General features: G+C 42.0%; 1 protein-coding gene across 6 annotated transcripts in view; it reads left to right on the top strand.

Annotated features, from left to right (window-relative positions):
• The window catches only part of SORT1 (sortilin 1), a 60,232-nt gene that overhangs the window by 28,135 nt on the left and 13,379 nt on the right, over positions 1 to 18,718 (top strand). For 4 of the 6 annotated variants that reach the window (XM_064488792.1, XM_031457736.2, XM_064488796.1 and 1 more), the window contains exons 4-13: positions 1,558 to 1,660; positions 2,193 to 2,357; positions 5,427 to 5,500; positions 8,340 to 8,389; positions 9,546 to 9,676; positions 12,431 to 12,575; positions 13,430 to 13,585; positions 15,249 to 15,355; positions 18,032 to 18,134; positions 18,474 to 18,642. In XM_064488792.1, the coding sequence (XP_064344862.1) occupies positions 1,558 to 1,660; positions 2,193 to 2,357; positions 5,427 to 5,500; positions 8,340 to 8,389; positions 9,546 to 9,676; positions 12,431 to 12,575; positions 13,430 to 13,585; positions 15,249 to 15,355; positions 18,032 to 18,134; positions 18,474 to 18,642 (1,203 nt within the window). The remainder of the gene's footprint in view (positions 1 to 1,557; positions 1,661 to 2,192; positions 2,358 to 5,426; positions 5,501 to 8,339; positions 8,390 to 9,545; positions 9,677 to 12,430; positions 12,576 to 13,429; positions 13,586 to 15,248; positions 15,356 to 18,031; positions 18,135 to 18,473; positions 18,643 to 18,718) is intronic. The other 2 variants (XM_064488793.1, XM_064488794.1) reach the window with 1 other exon arrangement.

The following is an 18,718-nucleotide window of genomic DNA, read 5'->3' as shown; positions in this document are numbered from 1 at the left end:
TGCTAGGCCACAAGCCCTGGCAAGAAAGGGAAAGATCACGGGTTGCCAGGGAAAAACTCCTCACAAATAATTAAAAGTTGTCTCAAGTTTGAGGCTGAGAGTTAAGAGAATTGGACTGTAGTTTCAATTTTTCCCTTAATTAACTGGTTGACTTTTGATGAAGTGCTTCCCCTTGAACCTCCTCATCTGTGAAATGAGGGAGTTAGACAAGATGTTCTCTTCAGTCCTTTGCATCTCTCGTGTCCTGTGGTTCTCTGATTGTTGAGGCTGCTACCAAAATTGTACCATCTTTTAAGTCATATATTCTACCAGTGAAGACCACTGCACATTGCATTCATCAGTGGGCAATTAACTTTAAATACACAGTGGTCATCACTCATGGAACATTGAAATTTAATGAATATTAAGATTTAGTGTTATATGTCTTGTTCTTATAGAGCTGTGCACAGTATTAAACTTGTCAGAATTAGTAGACAGCTACTGACGTTTTTTGCTTTTATTTTTTGAAATCTAAACACAGAATTTAATACCTCTCAAAAATATTGTTGGAGTGAACATTTGGGAAAAGCTTTAACAACCCAAGAGATGAGATTAAGTTTATTTTCCCTTGTTGTGTACTTCGTGCATTAAGAGACTCCTGGGGATGGTAACTTCTGGGGTGGTGGGGGGACTTCAGGATCCTGCTATGTAACTTACGGCTTTATCATGAGTACTGTGCGTTGATAGATTAGTTAGGAGGCCTTTGGCTACATTTAGCGGAGATCCCCATTCAAACTAGCTTAAATAATAAGGGAATTAATGGTTCATAACTAACTACAGAAGAAGGATGGGTTTCAGGGTTGATTCAATCCAGTGTCATAGGCTCTGCTTCCCTGGAATCCCAGAACTGCCTCGGCAGTTCCCTGCGTTTATGTTGGCTTCATCTTCACGTTGTGCTGTCATTGTGTCAGATGCCTGTAGCATTTTTTTGTTCTGTATTCACATACTGCAACATGAGGTTTTTTCAACCTTGGCACTGTTGACATTTCAGGCCAGATGATTCTTTGTTGTTGGGGACTGTCAGGTGCATTGTTGGGTGTTTAGCAGCACCCTTGGCCTCTACCTACTAGATGCCAGTAGCACCCTGAGCTGTGATAATCAAAAATGTCTCCAGACATTACCAAATGTTTGCTTGGTGGGTTGGGGGAATGGGGCAAAAATACCCTGCTTAAGACCCACTGGTCTAAAGGAAGACCGACCATTTCTTCAGGTGGCTGTCTTAAATGTGTTTCCTAATAGACCCCAGTTTCCCCCTTTTGTCTTACTGGCTCAGCCTGGGTCACTTCTCCATCCCTGATGCCGTCACCCATAAGGGTTGGAATTTCCTTCTACTGATCAGGCCCATCACTGGGGCTAGGGGTGTGGAATCAGCTCCCCTGAAGCTGTGACCTTTTGTGGAGGGTGAGTGCCTCAGTAAAGCTGGTGAGAGAGTGATGGAAGCTGGTAGGAACCCAACAGTGTCCATGACTGCTGTGTTCTAAATTTGTCTTTTGTTTGTTTGTTTTCCCTTCCTCTCAGTGAGGACTATGGAAAGAACTTTAAGGATATTACAAATCTCATCAATAACACCTTCATTCGAACTGAATTTGGCATGGCAATTGGTCCTGAGAACTCTGGGAAGGTGAGACTCATTCATACATACACAAAGCCAGGCTTGCTACCATATGCAGGGCTGTCAGATGTTGATATTGGAATGGTCCAGTGATACACGGCAGTGTATTTAGTTTACTATTACTATATTTTAAAATTAAACGTAATTTAATACTGATACAGAAGAATGGAATTTAGCACACAGGTTCTTTTCTCAGTCCCTGTCCAAGAGGTACCAGAGCTCTTCATAATTATATGGTGGTGGTTTAGCATTACAGGGTATACATCTTAAGACAACATTTCAGTCTTTTGGGAAGCTGGCTTTATCTCAAATTGACCAGGCTTAAGTTTATAGATATGAGGCACTAGCTCAATTCAGGATAATGTATTTTGATTAAGACTAATACTTGAGGAGTAGAGTGTACCAACTAATCTGTTTTTATAACTCTTCTTACTTTTGAAACTAAAATTTTCTTGAAAAATGTCTGGTGCAAATGGTGTGAGAACTTTGTGTGCTTTTATAGTATTATACCCTGATTTTGAACTTTCTTCTTCCGAACCAGGTGATTTTAACAGCAGAGGTGTCTGGAGGAAGTCATGGAGGCAGAATCTTCAGATCATCAGATTTTGCAAAGAACTTTATTCAGACCAATCTCCCTTTTCATCCTCTGACTCAGATGATGTACAGCCCTCAGAATTCTGATTACCTTTTAGCCCTCAGCACCGAAGTAAGTCCAGTTGAGGAACTTGTCTTGCCTTTTGCATTTTTATAGTCTCAAACTGTATTGTCCTAAGAGGACCCTGTAGGTAATGCCTTTATGTTGGACTGTTTTCTGGTGATTTCTTATGGTATGAAGTAATGTTTTTTGTTTTTTCTTTTGTTTTTTTTGCATTTTCCCCCCTATTTGGTAAAGGGCACGATTTTCATGTGCTTTCTGTTCCAGATAAGTATGATGTCTAGTTGTCATTACAGTTTTTTTTTAAGTGAATAGATATGCGCTGTTAGAGTAATGAACTAGAAAACAGTTTACTGTAATCATCCTTGTGCTGCAAGGGACAAGCATAAATTGTCAGACCCCTGATGTTGTCAGTGTTCCTTTCCTGTGGCCAAACCACATCTTTATAATTTTTTTGTTTTTAGGTCCTTAGTATGTAAAACCTGTTGATTTGTCTTTGACACTCATGTATTAAATATCTAGGGTCTTGAAGCCCTGCACCCCCTACCACACTCCTATATTCTCCCCAGAAACCAGTGTCCCTCTCTGCCCCTCCCACTTCTCTTCTGAAAGTTCCCTGAGGAGCAGCTCAGCTTTTTCCTTTCCTGAAGGACCAGTCTCCTTTATCATGGATGTTAAAGGCCCAGGGTGGCTGAGTTGCTAGACTGTGATACTCATACTTTATGTTTCTATGGCTCTCTCTCATCTTATTTCTCAGAGTGTGGTCTACTGACCAGCAACATCAGATAGAAACCCCTGGGAGGCTGGTTTAAGATGCACATTCCTTGGCCCTGATCCAGATAGAGTACGTCAGTGGCTTGGTTGCAAGATGGCTAATGTTTTTAACAAGCTCCCCAGCAGAATCTGCATGCTAAAATTTGAGAGCCATTGTTGTAATGACCATTCTGGGGATGGAAGTAGGATCATCAAATATAGACAAGTTGGGCTGAGCAAACGGATGACATAGGGAGGGTGAAGGACACTTGGAAGAGAGGTGTGAGTTCTGGGCCTTCTGCGGGCAGATCTTTGGATTGAGGAAAGGCTGGAGGGCTCAGCGAAGGTCAGAGTTAAGCTTATCTGCAGGAGGCTAGAGGAAGGAAACTAGCCTGCTGGGTAGGCGTCAGATCTTAAATCAACAATTCCTGGAAACTGGCCTGTAGCAGCTTGAGCTGAAGGCCCTTCAAGAGAACAAAGAGACCCCCATAGGAATGGACAGAACCATCCATCTGCCTTTGACCACCCCTTCGCCATTACCAGGTATCTTAAGCTTATTAAAACAGGCTATCCTCAGGAAGAGGCAGGCACAATCTATTTCACATCTGAAATTTCTTCCAATTAAGGGTAAGTTTGAAGTACAGATAATCATCTTGGAGAAGATGGACCAATTTGTACTAAAGTGCAAATAAGTGGTATCAGACCCTTTCGTGTTTCTAAGTGAAACTGGGTAAATTAGGAATGCTAGGAGGTGACATTACCGGGGAGGAAGATGGTAGGTGAGAGTTGGGGAGCACTGAAGATAAATTCTGCCTAGATCAGCACCAGTTTAATTTCAGCTGTACCACTGAACCTGAGCCCACTAGGCTCATGTGGCTAATGTAACTAAAATTATCAGTCTTTATCTTATAAAGTCTCTGCTATGTTTGAAAGTATTGACCAGTCCCTCCTTTGGGGAACTCCACTTGCTTGGCTTCTGGGACATTATTTCCTTTGGTTCTCTCCTATCCTCTAACTATTGCTTCTTAGTCTCTTTCTTAAACTCCTTTCAAGCTACCCTTAAATTGCTCTGACTGATTTTACTCTGAGTAATCTCTTCCCCTTTTACCATTTTAGTACCACTACAATGTATAAGATTCTCAAATCTCAAATCTCCTGGCTTCCTAGGGCTGCAGATTCCTATCTTGTTGCTTCCTATGTATCTCTAGCTAGATGTCCCACAGGTCCCTCAAACTCAGTCTAAAACTGACTTCCTCCCTGCCCTTCTCTCAGGCATGCTGTTCTTCCCATCATCCTTATACTGACTAAAGATTCTGTAGTGCTTCTTACTACTCAGCCAGAATCCTGGAGTGTTCATCTTACACACACACACACACACACACACACACACGCTCACACACACTCTCTCTCTCTCCGTCTCTCTCTCTCTCCATCCTGCCCTACAGGAAGTCATCTAGTTCTACTGAATCTAGCTTCTAAATTCTTCCTGAGCCTGCTCCTCACAGCTATGGTTTCAGGCCTCACTAACTCTTAGTGAGCTAATGTAGCAGTTAGTCACTGTTTTTCCTGCTCCTAGTTTGGACCCTCTGAAATCCATCTTTGCCATTGTCATCCAAGTATTCCTCTTAGAAAACTAAAGCTGCCTGTCATTCAGCTACTTAGTGCACCCTCCTCCTTTAAGGACCTCATATAAAATAAAGACCAGGTTCCTCAGCACAGCATAGAAGGAGGGCTCTCCATGAGCGGGCCCCACCTCTGTCCCCAGTTTGGCTCCTCCTCTCCTCTCCTTGGAATTTGTGCTCCATCTGTGTCTGAAGGCAAAGCTCCCTGCACATACTGCAATGTTTCACTACGTCTCTGCCTCTGCTGATACCAGTCTGTCTTTGTGCAGGGACATCTCATCTCCCCATTTGCCTTCTTTTGGCTACACTGCTCGTCATTTGACTCAGTTCAGCTGTCTTCTTCACATCTCTGATGCAATGTCCCTCCTTTCCTTACTCTTACCCCAGAGACTGCGTTGCCATAATACTTACCACATGTATCAAAGCTTCTAATCTGTACCCCTTGTTAAACTGTTAGCTCCTTAAGAGCAGGGAGTGTGTCTTATTCATCTTTGTATCCCCAATGCAACGTCTGGTACAGTGCCTGGCACATAGTAGGCACTTCATAAGCACTTGTCATTCTGAATTTCCAAGACCCTGAAGGGGCCCCTGTAAACCGTGTGTGTGTCTGTGGAGCTCAGGCTTGGATGGAACTTCAGTGTGTGTTTTTACTGTCCTGAATGATTGGATACGAATTATTAAAGGTCATACAAGCAGCTGCACAGGATAAAGCTGGAATTTTGATAAGTCATTTATAATCTTTCAGAATGGCCTGTGGGTGTCCAAGAATTTTGGGGGAAAATGGGAAGAAATCCACAAAGCAGTATGTTTGGCCAAATGGTGAGTAACAGAAGATTCCATCTGTGCAGAGCCCTAAACCTTTCCTGACGGTGCTGCCAAAAGTCACATGAATAAATATTGAGCACTTACTATGTGCCAAGTACTCTTCAGGATGTGGTAAGGGATACGAGAGAGGGGTATGACACAGACCTTGACCTGGAGGAGCTTCTAATTCCGCTGGGAAAGAAGACTTAGTCTCGCCAAGTGTTAGTATATAAAGTATAAAATAAGGCGCATTACTGAGTAGCTGCTGGCTACAGAAGGTTTATTCTATGTAAATGATGACATCAATTGCGATAAAATACAGCTTTGATCTGGGGACTTATGTACTCATCTGGAGAGCCATTTCAGTTACGTGGAATGTTGTGAGGAATCACGAAAAAGCTCACAGAGCTTCCAGGCTGCCAGAGTCACACGTCTGTGCCCCAAAGCTCATTCACTCCCCGCCACCCCTGTGCCTGCTTAAAGATGATAGCGTGCAGGAGGCTCTTACCTGGGAGTCAGGTCCCCTTTGTTCTAGCCTGGGTCCACTGCTAGTCAGTGGCTCAACCTCTCTGGGCTTTGGTTTTTCCCTTCTGTGAAAGGAGGTTTGTTTGGGGGATGGTTATTTGAGGGATGGTTGAGCACAGATTGAATTAAGGGCCTTTATACCTCCAAAATTCTGACTAGGCTCAGACCCTTGTTTAGAGCCTCCATCTTCTTTCTCTTTGACTAATTTCAGCAAATTTGTCTATCTGGTTTCCCAGAGGATAGCAGGTTGCTGCTAGAGGTGGAGCATGTGAGTGCGAACAACAAGCACGGGCCACACTGAGAGTCTGCTGCCTGGGAGCCGCGGGGAGGCAGAAGAAGTCTAAGAGCAGGCAGGGGCAGAGCGCAGCAGGACCAGAGTGTCCAGTGCGGTTTCAGGAGGGCTCACGTGCCTCTGTAACTTCTAGTGGGAACCCTGTGTTTCACTTTCACATGGTTGTTGTTCACGAGGATGGACCGTAATCCCAAGGAGGAGTTTAATATTTAATGTCCTCTACTTGGGGAGATAGCAAAATGTGTAATATAGACATTGCCAAAAAGGTCTACTAAAATTAACTGAAATATTAAAAAATGGTGCTTAAGTAAAGTGTTCTTTTTTAGAAAATGCTGGTTAAATGAGGTTTTCACAGCACCACTAGGATACGCATGCTGCATCTGCTTTTGTTTTTGTATTTTAGTTAATTGTATTTGTATCCTAGATGGCCTATCAGGAAGGAATTTTTAAAGTCACTAAGTTAACCAGTTATTTAATTCCTGATGCACCTAAAATATGTAGGATATGTTTAAGTAAGACTATAATAAATTTGATCATTGAAACTTATCTTTACGTATATATATCAAATCACCACAATGTGCACTTTTAATATCTTATAATTTTGTCAATTATACCTCAGTAAAGCTAAAAGAAACAAACAAAACTCATCTTTAAAACTAAAAAGTTATTTTCAAATCATATTTTGTATCCTATACAAGATTTTTTACTTTTGTAACTTACTTCTTTGAATAGTTAGATACAAGACAGCTGGGCTTCTGGTAACTGTTTACTCACTTTTTAGATCTTTGGTTTGTAGAAATTTACAACCTAAAGTTCTGAAAGAACATACTCAAGACCCAGCACCCATTTTTTTATTGAAGTATGGTTGAATTACAATACTATATTAGTTTCAGGTGTACAACATAGTGATTCAAAAATTTTATAGATTATACTCCATTTGTGCTTATTATAAAATATTGCCTGTGTTCTCTCTAATGTACAATATATCATTGTAGCTTATTTATTTTATACATAGTAGTTTGTGCCTTACTCTCCTAACCCTATCTTGCTCCTCCACCCTTTCCTGTCCCCACTGGAAGTAACCACTAGTTTGTTCTCTCTGAGACCCAGCACCTTTTGCTGGTGGTAATCATTAAGTATTATCGGGATCTGAATCCAGTTCCCTACAGACTCCCTTTCCAAGTTAGAATTTAAATAATTCAGCCTCTGACCTAGTTGTCTATTTGAGATGAAAGATCTAAATTATTTACTGCATGCAAAGTTCTAAGGGAAAACAGTAGGTTCCTTAGGTTCTAAGGGAAAACAATAAAGTATTAAACTTAGTACCTGCCCTGAAGAACTCCGTAGTGTAGCAGGAGAGATAAGGCACACACTGCAATTAAAATAGCCAAACAGGAGACAGAGGAGCGCCAAGTGGCTGACACAGAGCAGCACAGGGCTCCGGAGAAGGGTTTCTCAGCCTCAGCACTAGCGGCGCTCATACTGGACGGTCCCTTGTTGTGAGGCCGTCCTGTGCATAGCGTGACGTTTAACTCCCTCAGTTGTGGCAACCAGACACGTCCCTTGGGGACCAAAACCGCCCCAATTGAGAACCAGTGCTCTAGAAGTTTGCAGCAAAGGAGACTCCCATTTAGAGTGATAGGGAAAGCTTCATGGAAGAGCTAGATTTTAATCTGGAGCCTGAAGATTGTGAGCATAAAATTTAGTTACATGAGAGAAAAGCGTTTTAAGAAGGAAACACTGTGACCAGATCCAGGTTTGGAGAGTGTAAGTAGACTAGTTTGACTGGCTGGAAGAGCTCACATAAAAAAGGAGGGGACTGTGGGAAATGCCCGGGCCAGGCTGTGGGGAACCTCGATGTAAGGCTGTGGAAGAATCAGGTGTGCAGCATCCAAGAAGGCTGTTTGAGCTGGTACCAGGGATGCTGGCACCCAGTGATGAAGCTTATTAGACCTGCTTGGAGCTAAGTGACTAAGGTTGACACAGTCTATTAGCAGTCCTGAACCGTGTCTTTTCCCTGTCTTTGCCTCATTGTAGGGGATCAGGAAACACCATCTTCTTTACCACCTACGTGAATGGCTCCTGCAGTAAGTATATTTTAGTCCCAGCAAAGAGTGTCCTGGTAGAATATTCTGGGTTGTAAGAGGTAGAAGCATTAAAGTTCCTTCCATTATCCTGTAATTTTAATGCTTAAGACAGCTGTTAATGATTTTTTTTGGGGGGGGGTCAAAAAGCCAGATTTATTGGGATTTTTTTTTTCAGGTTTCAGTTTTATTAGGTAGAATTGTCACAGTTTGACTGCATATATACAATATATTGCACGTAAATACATATGTACAATTTACTGCACATTTTTTAAAATTTACAGATATGTACTGTTCATTATTTCTAAGAATGTTTAGAGCTTTAGTTTTTAAACTTACATAATTATCAAAGGAACAAAGCCAACCACAGAATAAGAATTCATTTATAAAGATACATATACCCCGCTATCAACTAGCTGTTAATGACTTTTAAAATCTTGAAAGTTACATTACTGTGCCGGGATCCAATTAAAAATGCAAGCTATACACAGAGACAGTATACTTAATTTTAGTAATATATTTACGTAAAGTAAATATTGGGCTACAAACAAGAAACAAATTGAAATGCATAGTGATTTCTGCCCAAGAACATGGATTGTGTTTGTGTTGGCCATTGGTTTTCCAGTCAGTGGTACAGTTTCAAAGCAGAAAGCATAATCTTTCACTTATTCATTCAACAGATTCATTTCATATATTCATTCGTTTGCACACCTGCAGTGGTCTGCTAAACACTATCGTAAGGATGGAGAGAACAAGGCACCCAAGGCCTCCTTTCATGGAGGTTAAATTCAAATAAGGTTGTTGGATGAACAGCGGGAAAACCAAAACTCAAACAAGACAACTTAAAATAGAATAATTTCAAACTGTGTCATGAAGAAAGTAAAGCAGGATGCTGTGGTTGTTGGTGTTTTTATGCAACACTGTATTGGAATTAAGTAAACTGTCTTTCTGTCCAGTATTAAACCTCACATGTATAAAGATAAAACCCAAATGTGAATTTCCTATGTCTAACGCTGTATCATTTTTATTGTCACTTGATTAACATGCATAGGATTAAAAATCCTTTTGCTGTAAAATTAAGAGGAATTCTAAAACAGTTGTTTTGAACTAGAGGCTCACTAGTAAGTGAAATTTTAATTAACACTTTGTCTTGTTTAAGAAGCTGACCTTGGGGCACTGGAATTACGGAGAACTTCAGACTTGGGGAAAAGCTTTAAGACCATTGGGGTGAAAATCTACTCATTTGGTCTCGGGGGACGGTTCCTTTTTGCCTCTGTGATGGCTGATAAGGTGGGTATTTGCCTCTTCTCTTCCAGTTCTGATATTTCTGTAAAATATGCCTCAGATAGCTTTTATTATGTGTACTGATGGAGTTTCTTCCCCTTTTACAATATTTAATCAGTGTAAGACTTGGAAGTGATTCTTTTTATAGAGGCCAATTGACTCTTCTGGGCAACTCTGTACTTTGGCCTGTGTCACCATGTGAATTCTGGTATCTGTTTTGAGATATGTAAATCCAGTGTTTGGGCTTTACTCAGACATGGCTGTCTGAAAAAAGGCAATCCACTTGCTCATTTTCCAATAATAATAGTGGAAATATGTAACACTAAGTGAGTACCTACTATATACCAAGTACTATTCTAGGTTCCTGGCATACGACAACTAACAAAACAGATAAATGTCCTGCTTGCAGAGCTTCCATTCAAGTAGGGAGATAGATACTAAATTAATAAATATGATATAATATCAGGTAATGATTAAAGCTCTGAAGAAGTTGAAAGCAGAGTAAATCCATAGGAAGTGGCAGGGGTGGGAGCAGTCCTGTTGAATTCAGATCGGGTGGTTCAGATGGGCTCTCTGAGACCTGACTGAAATGAGGGCAGAGCTTTGTGGACGGGAGGCTGGGGAAGCAGGGAGTGCCCAGGCCCTCGGGCTGCAGCCTGCTTGCAGTACTGAAGACGAGTAAGAAGGGCAGCGTGGCTGAGCACAGAGAAGGGCCATCCAGAGACGGGGAGCCAGTGGCCAGATCACACAGGCTCTTTATAGGCCACATTTAAGACCTTGCCTTTCATCCTTCACGTGCTGAGAAGCTGGGTTGCGAGGAGGGGAATGGCATGATTCGCCTTCTCTTTAGACAGAATAGGTGTGTGTGGAGTAGCCTGATGGGGCAGGAATGGAAGCAGCAAGAGCAGTAGTGAGAGAGACGGTAGTTGGACCAGGCCGTTAACAGTAGATGAAGGGAGAAGTGGAAAAATTGTGGATGTATTTTTAAATGTATGGCCAATAGGATTTGCTGATGGGTAAGATATGGATTGTAAGAGAATGAGATGAATCAGGGGTAACTTTAGTGTTTGACCTGAGCAACTAGGTGAATGGTGGTGCTGTTCACTGAGATGGCAAAGACTGCAGGAGACGCGAGTCTGTGGGAGGAAAATCAAGAATTCAGTTTTGGATGCAAGATACCTATTAGTTATCTAGGTGGAGATGTCAAATAAGCATTTGGGTGTATGAATCTCCCCAAATTATATGGTATTTAAAGCCATGTGATTGGATGATGTCTTGTGGAAGAATGAGTAGGTAGAGAAGAGGTGGGAGGGCTGAGCACCTGGTGCCCTGAAGCACCCCAGCACAGAAAGGTGGGAAGGAGATGGAGAAGCCAGCAGGGAAGACTGAGAGGGAGGAGCCAGGGAGGTGGGGAAAATAGGACAGCGTGATGTCACGAAAGCCAACTGAAAGACATGTTTCAAGAAAGAAGGAGTGATCAACTGTGTCAAGTTCAGCTGAGATGTGGAGTTAGATGAGTTCTGAGAATTAGCCACTGGAGTTGGCAAAGTACAGATTGCTGGTGATCCTGATGAAATCAGTTTCCTTGGAGCACTGGGTTTAAAGACTGGTTGGAGTGGGTTCGGAGCAAATTGGAGACGGGTAGTAGGCACTTTAACTGCAGATCACTCCCTCGAGCAGTTTTGTAATAATCCTCCCAATAACCCTATAAGCTCCGACTGTTATCTCGGTTTTTATTTGAAGAAATTGTGTAACATGCCCGGGGTGACCCAGACGTGGAACCTTGGTGGAAACCCGGTGGTCTGATTCCAGAGCTGGTCACCTACACACTGTACTGCTGCTATCTGCAAAACTAAAATTCTACTGTGTGCTTTGAACTCTAGTTTCCACCTATAACAGTGAGACTAAGACTTAAAGTAAACATCTAAGGTGTCAGTTAGAAAAATAAATTAAATGTACTTGTCACTGAACTTTAGAGTATTTAACATAAGGCGGCTCTGGGACTAATTCTTGTGTCCGGGCTAAACTGTGTCTAGTAGCGACCTTAAAGTACATATCAGACGGTAGGTGTTAACTGCTGCCTTAGCAGACTCCTTTTAACAGCTAAATAAATACTTCCTCATCGGCTGCCTTCTATTAATGTCTGCCTCTCCTTGGCCCCTTCCCAGCCTGTGCGTGTTCCCTTCATTATGGCTGTTCTGATGGCCTTCTGTAAAGAGGAGATGTGTGTCACATCTTGCCTCTCTTCATGATCTCCCAAGTCTGGGTTTCATCTCCATTTTCTAGACTGTTAATTATCTAATTCTTTGGATTATGCCAGAACTATCTCAAAGGGACTAAACTTTTGTTTAAGAGTCATGATTTTAAGAATTCTCTTAGCAAGCACATGCAAACGGCTATAAAACTAAACTAATGATGGTCCCAACAAACCCTTAGTTCTATTGAAGGAAATTGGAATTGGAATGTCAGAGGTTGGGAGGATATCTTACAGAGCCACACCAGAATAAAGAAGTCAAAGAGGAAGCCAAGGTAGCCGTACTTACAATAGAATGGATTGTTCCATTGCCTGGATCTTTGCAAGAGGTTAGAAATAGCTTTGGTACCTGGTACCAGGACCTTTCATTTGTAACAATTGTATCCAGTGAGGAAATGCATAATGATATGTACAATTATTAGTAATAATGTTTTTATTCATGTCCCTGCACATAGCATCTTGGTTGGTAGAAAATTAAAAAGATAAATATTGGCATTTTTTCCCAGGATACAACAAGAAGGATTCATGTGTCAACAGATCAAGGGGACACGTGGAGCATGGCCCAGCTCCCCTCCGTGGGGCAGGAACAGTTCTATTCTATTCTGGCAGCTAATGATGACATGGTGTTCATGCACGTGGACGAACCTGGAGGTGAGAGCTTTGCAGTGGCACTCTTGCACCCTGGAATGTGTAGAGATTTAAGCTCCAAACCCTATTTTGAGTAGCTTTCCTTCTTACATGTTGATTCTTCCCCTTAACCCTAGGAATTTATTAGTGGCTTACTGAACATGCTCTTTTAGAAATGACATGTAGCTTCTGTGAAAAAGGCCACTTGCTTTGCCACTCCAGCACGGTTTGTAGGTAGGCACAGGGTTCCAGAGCAGTGCTGCTCAAAGAAGGGTCAGAAGTCTGGAACTCGTCTGCAAATGCTTTATTACCAAATAAGTAGAGAAAGCACGAGCAAGCATTTAGCAACTCTTACAGCCATTTGGCAAAGTAATTTTATATCTGTTGAGTCTAATAAAAAAAAGTTGAGGATTATATTTTGTCTTTCTTTTGTATTTCATTTTTCTAGTGATTAATTTTTGTCGTATTTTACAGAAGCATTGGTTTGTACATAATTGAAATTTTAAAGTTGATCCTTCACCACAGAGAGTTTGAGAAGCATCATTCTAGAATGTAAAGATTCAAAGAGGTGTAAGATATGAAGCTAAATACAGTGCCTTTGCTACCAAAATGTAATGGGGAGCTTTTCTATAACATTTGATTAATTCATTCAACAAATTTGGCATCTACTATATTTCAGGTACTAAACTAGGTACTAGAATTAAAGATGGCCACGAAGATCTTGAGTATCAAACCTTGATTGATTCTCAGGTCTGCGCCTACATCGTGAAGAGAGGCAGTTGGCTAATGTGTACAGTCAGTCAGTCATGTGTATGGTTAGACTAATATTTTGTCTCTGTTCCCTCCCAAGACTTAGTGTCTTTGTTTGCCTGTTCTAGATACTGGATTTGGCACCATATTTACCTCGGATGATCGAGGCATTGTCTACTCCAAGTCCTTGGACAGACACCTCTACACCACCACGGGCGGTGAAACGGACTTTACCAACGTGACCTCCCTCCGTGGGGTCTATATGACAAGTGTGCTCTCAGAAGGTGGGTCTTGGCATAGCTGTCCTTCAGCTGAACATGTTGGGAGTTGAGACTTTTGGGGAAAGTGATGGTCCTGTGCCCCCAGTAATGTTGCTTGCCTAGCCAGCAAGCCTGTCCAGGTAAATTCTGGGGCTCCATTTTAAATAAGTTATGGTGAACAGAACTAAAAAAGAACATAGCAACAGCTGGCAGAAAGAAAGATCTGGGGTGTCCTATGTTGTTTAGTTTATAAAATAACCCTTCTATGTTGGGAGGTCCAGGCCTACAGGAAGGGATTTGAACCACTTACTGCTTTTCTCCTTGTAGAGGGCATAGCAATAGCCAGCAAAGAGTCCTCCTGTATTTTCTTCAGTGGTTCTGCAGAGCTCACCAGGCCTAGTTGTACAAATAAGTGCTTTAAAGTACAAAGACGCTTAAGGTTTTGTTCATTTGTGTATTTATTTTTTGGTAGGAGGTGGGTGATGTTTGTTTTTATTTTGCAAAGACCTTGCAATCATCTACAAAGTCTAAGTGCTATGGTCCCCGAGTTCCTCCCTAACTTCACCTCCCACTCTTCTCCCCTTTGCTCACTCTCCTCTAGTCACTCCAATCCTTAAAGTCCTAAAGTCACCGCCAGTCCTTAAACACACCAGGTTCACACACTCGTAACTTAGAGGTTTGCACTGATTGTCTTCTCTCTCTCCTGAAATGTCTGCAAGGCTGACACCTTCCTCCTCCCAGTCTTTGTTCATGTTACCTTCTGATGAGACCTGCCCGGACTATCTTATTTTAAATTTCAGTGTGCTTCCCCCTGCACACGCACACATACACACACATACACTCTGAGTCCGCCTCTAGCTGTGCAAGCTTTTTCCATAGCACTTACTTTCTAACATACTGTATAATTTACCTGTTTACAATGTCTAGTGTTTGTCTGTCTCACCCAACTAGAATGTATATGTTACAAAGTTTTTCTCCTGTTTGGTTTGTTGATGTATTCCCAAAGCCTTACAGCAGTTTTTACATAGTGGGCATGCACTAAACATTTATTGAATAAATGAATTTTCTTTTGTTTGCTCTCTTTGATTTTCCTTGAAAAACTCAAGGCATAATATCTCTGAATTTCAACCTGCAACAGTTTATATCATTAAAAACAGAGGATGGAGAAGACACATGAGGGAAAAAAAGGTATAAGAAGATAGGATATGGAGTAGTAGAAAGACAAAAATTAAGAATTATTGAGACTTAGGCAAACTCGTTGATATCGTGTTGTTTAGATTCCCTAAAACAAGCCTGGTATCATGGCCTTGTCTGCATAAAGATTAGAATGCCTTCCCATTGTAGATTTTACTTCCAAGGCAAGCAAGCAAGCAAGGAAAAACAGCCGTCATCCTGCTTGTGTCAGTAAGGAGATAAAATGTACCTTTTTCCGAGAGCCTCAGTCTAGATGATTTCTGGAATCAGCTGGGTCCTGGGCAGGTAGGAAGCCTCTTTCAAATACCGTGGTTAGAGTTCTGCTCAGTTCCTCACCAGCCCTGAGCCATTTTGTTGGATGTCACAAGCTTGTGGGACCCCGGGGTTCTGAGGGTGTTGTATAGTCTCTGCTAGGAGAGAGTTACACATGAGAAGCCGAATTTAATAGGGTGCCTCGAGCTATCAGGCTTAATATCATCCTTTCCCAATTCAGATAATTCCATCCAGACTATGATCACTTTTGACCAAGGAGGAAGGTGGAAGCACCTGAGGAAGCCTGAAAACAGTGAATGCGACGCTACCGCAAAAAATAAGAACGAGGTTTGTTTTTACTCCACTGTCATATGTATTTGGAGCAAAGCAGCCATTCTTTTCTGCTCTTGTTAGCGCTGGGCTTTGGAATAATGAAGTTGTGTGCCCGATGAGGGTCCACAGCTAAAGGTGGAAAGTTTGGGTATGAGAGGTTGAAATTAACCAGGTTGTAGGCAATAGGAACTGAAAAAAAAAAAAAAGGCCAAAATATTATGGCTTATCTGTCTTTGAAAGAAAAACAAAACTGAAGGCTAACAATTTGTGTTGTACTAAACTGCTGAGTGAAAACAGAGTGGACAGATGGGCTGGTGATTAGCTAGCAGTCATCATGGCAGCTCTGAGACTTTAGGAATTCTACAGAAAGCCATAGGCCAGCTATTCATGAGCAATGCAAAGCTGTGCTGGCTAGAAACAGATGGAGGAGAATGTGGCCTCTCTTCCCCTCTGCCAGGGTTTTACGTGGCCGGTGGGTGTGGGAGGTGACCCGGTGTGGCGTGTGAGAGCAGGACCTGACCCCTCGGAGAGACCGAGAAGTAGAAATACAAAGGCATTGCTACAGGAGATCCCAGATTCCATGAGTGACAGGTCTTGACGGGCAAAGGAAAGAGAAAAAACAAACAAGCTTTGTGTCTGGCTCTTATAGAATTTGAGAGGAGCTTAGCAGAACCCAGGGAGTCTTCTTCAAAAGTGACAGCATTAGGAGTTCCAAGCTCTCCTCTGAGTCCTGTGGCTGACGTGCACTCTGCTGTGTAGGTTGGGCTTTCTGTTTTGTTCTAAGAGCCTCAGTGTGAGATAGATGTGCCTACACCACCCCCAACATGCTCTCTCCCTTCTCTGTGCTCAGGAGTGCTGTTGAGTCTCTCTTCCCTCCTACTTCCCTTTCCCCATCCCTCCGCCCTGGCCCTGTTCTGCGCCTGCCCTCCTCACCCTAAGCCTGGGCAGGTACATGGCCTCTTTACCTAGCTTGCCACCATCACACGTCCATGCCTCTCCCTCCCCAACTCTCTCCATGGTTCCCCTTTGCCTGTGACCTGGTGAATAAAGGCCCCCTCCTCCCCTGTCAGGTTCTCTCCTGCCTTTTCATTGTCATTGCCCGCTTTATCACTGACATCCCCCTGGTAACCTCTGCTGCTTCCTGAACACCCTGCATGTGCCACTTGCCCATGTTATTCCTGGGGAAGTTGTGCCTGTCTTCCCTCCCCCCAGTTCATTAGGATTAGTGGAAATCCTAACCACCCTTAGTGCCCACCTCCACTTAGAATGAGTCATCCCTCTTCATTTCACTAGTAGTTGCCTGAAGTTTTTTAAATTGCAGTAAAATATACATGACGTAAAATTAACATTTTAGCCAATTCGAATGTCTTGTAAAGCACTCATTTTCATCCTGCTTTATACCTCAACTAGTTTCTGAGATATATTTCTTAAAGGCAGGACTGAGTAGTATTTTAAATCACAACCACATCTTGTACAGTATCTTAAATATGTCAGGCATTCATCAAGTTTATTTGTGTGCAGTCATGCTTTAAATATTGATCAGGGGCTTTGGTGTAATGCAGGAATAAAATTAACTAAGACAGATTACACATGAGAAGATAATTGCATAATTTGCTTCCTCCAAGTACACTAATGCATTTCAGAATCAAGAATATCTCACTGAGCCTGTAAGTCAACAAAAAAACCAAATAACTCAAATTTAAAATGGGCAAAGGACTTGAATAGACCCTTCTCTAAAGAAAATATACTAATGGCCAGTAAGCACATGAAAAGATGCTCAGTATCACGAATTATTAGGGAAATGCAAATCAAAAAATGTGATTTGCAAGAGATTACCTAAGATGCATTAGGATGGCTACTATCAAAAAAAATAATAAAATGAGTGTTGATGAGAATGTGTAGAAATTGGAATCCTTGTGCACTGTTGGTGAGAATGAAAATTGTGTAGCCACTATGGAAAACAGTATGATGTCCTGAAAAAATTAAATGTCAAACTATCATATGATCCAGCCACTCCACTTCTGGGTATATATCCCAAAGAACTGAAAGCAGGATCTTAAGTGATATTTGCACATGAGTGTTCATGGCAGCATTATTCACAACATTTAAAAGATAGAAGCAATCCAAATGTCCATCAGCAGATAAATAAATAAGCAAAATGTGGTGTATACATACAGTGGAATAATATTCAGCCTTAAAAGGGGAGGGAATTCTGACACATGCTACAACGTGGATGGAGTGTAAAAGGACATTATGCCAAGTGAAATAAGCCAGTCACAAAAGGACAAATACTGTATGGTTCCACTTACATGAGATACCTAGAGTGGTCAGATTTACAGAGATGGAAAGTAGAATGGTGGTAGCCAGTGTATAGAGGAAGGGGAAATAGGGAGTTACTGTTTAATGGGTACAGAGTTTCAGTTTTGCAAGATGAAGAAGTTTCAAAGACATGATGGTGATGGTTGCACAACAGTGTGAATGTACTTAACACTACTGAACTATACACTTAAAAATGCTTATCTTAAGATGGTAAATTTTATGGTATGTGATTTTTACCACAATTTTTTTTTAAAGAGTATCACGCGGACGTCTGGGTTAATAAGTTGAAAGCCTTTATTAAAAGGCTCTGTGAGATGAGTAAAACAAATGTACACGTTTGATTTTAATCTAAGCTTTGGTTTCTTTCCACAGTGCAGCCTTCATATTCATGCTTCCTACAGCATCTCCCAGAAGCTAAATGTTCCAATGGCCCCACTCTCAGAGCCTAACGCTGTCGGCATAGTCATCGCCCACGGTGAGCAGCCCGCCCGCACCTCTGCGGGGAGAAGTAGTTGAGCATGCTGAGACTCAGTCTTCGCGTTGAACCCTGAACCCTGTGGGAAAACCACCATACGTGGCTTTTACCATCCTCTGTAGAGTTTCTTGCAAGATAATGATACTGTGGGTTTCTCACAGACTCCCATCCGAGAGCAACAAGATTCCCTGTACCAAATTGTCAGTGGCCTTTTTTTCTATTACAAGAGCCGTGATGGGAAATAACCAGAATAAATACATTCAGAATTTTTCTCTTGACAGTAAGTCCTCTCTGTTTCACTGCTGATGTGTGCTGATGAGATGGTCGATTGTGTTGCAGGTAGCGTGGGGGATGCCATTTCAGTGATGATCCCAGATGTGTACATCTCAGATGATGGGGGTTACTCCTGGCTGAAGATGCTGGAAGGACCCCACTATTACACCATCCTGGATTCAGGGGGCATCATTGTAGCCATTGAACACAGCAGCCATCCTATCAATGTGATTAAGTATGCATGAGCTCAGCTCCACCCACACTGTCTGCATAGAGGGCAACTGTGGGATGTTTTTCAGTTTGTTGGGGGA

The sequence above is a fragment of the Camelus dromedarius genome, chromosome 9 (assembly GCF_036321535.1).
Source record: "Camelus dromedarius isolate mCamDro1 chromosome 9, mCamDro1.pat, whole genome shotgun sequence".
In the NCBI taxonomy this organism is placed as follows: domain Eukaryota; kingdom Metazoa; phylum Chordata; class Mammalia; order Artiodactyla; family Camelidae; genus Camelus; species Camelus dromedarius.
This window is presented reverse-complemented; position numbering and strand designations above follow the sequence as displayed.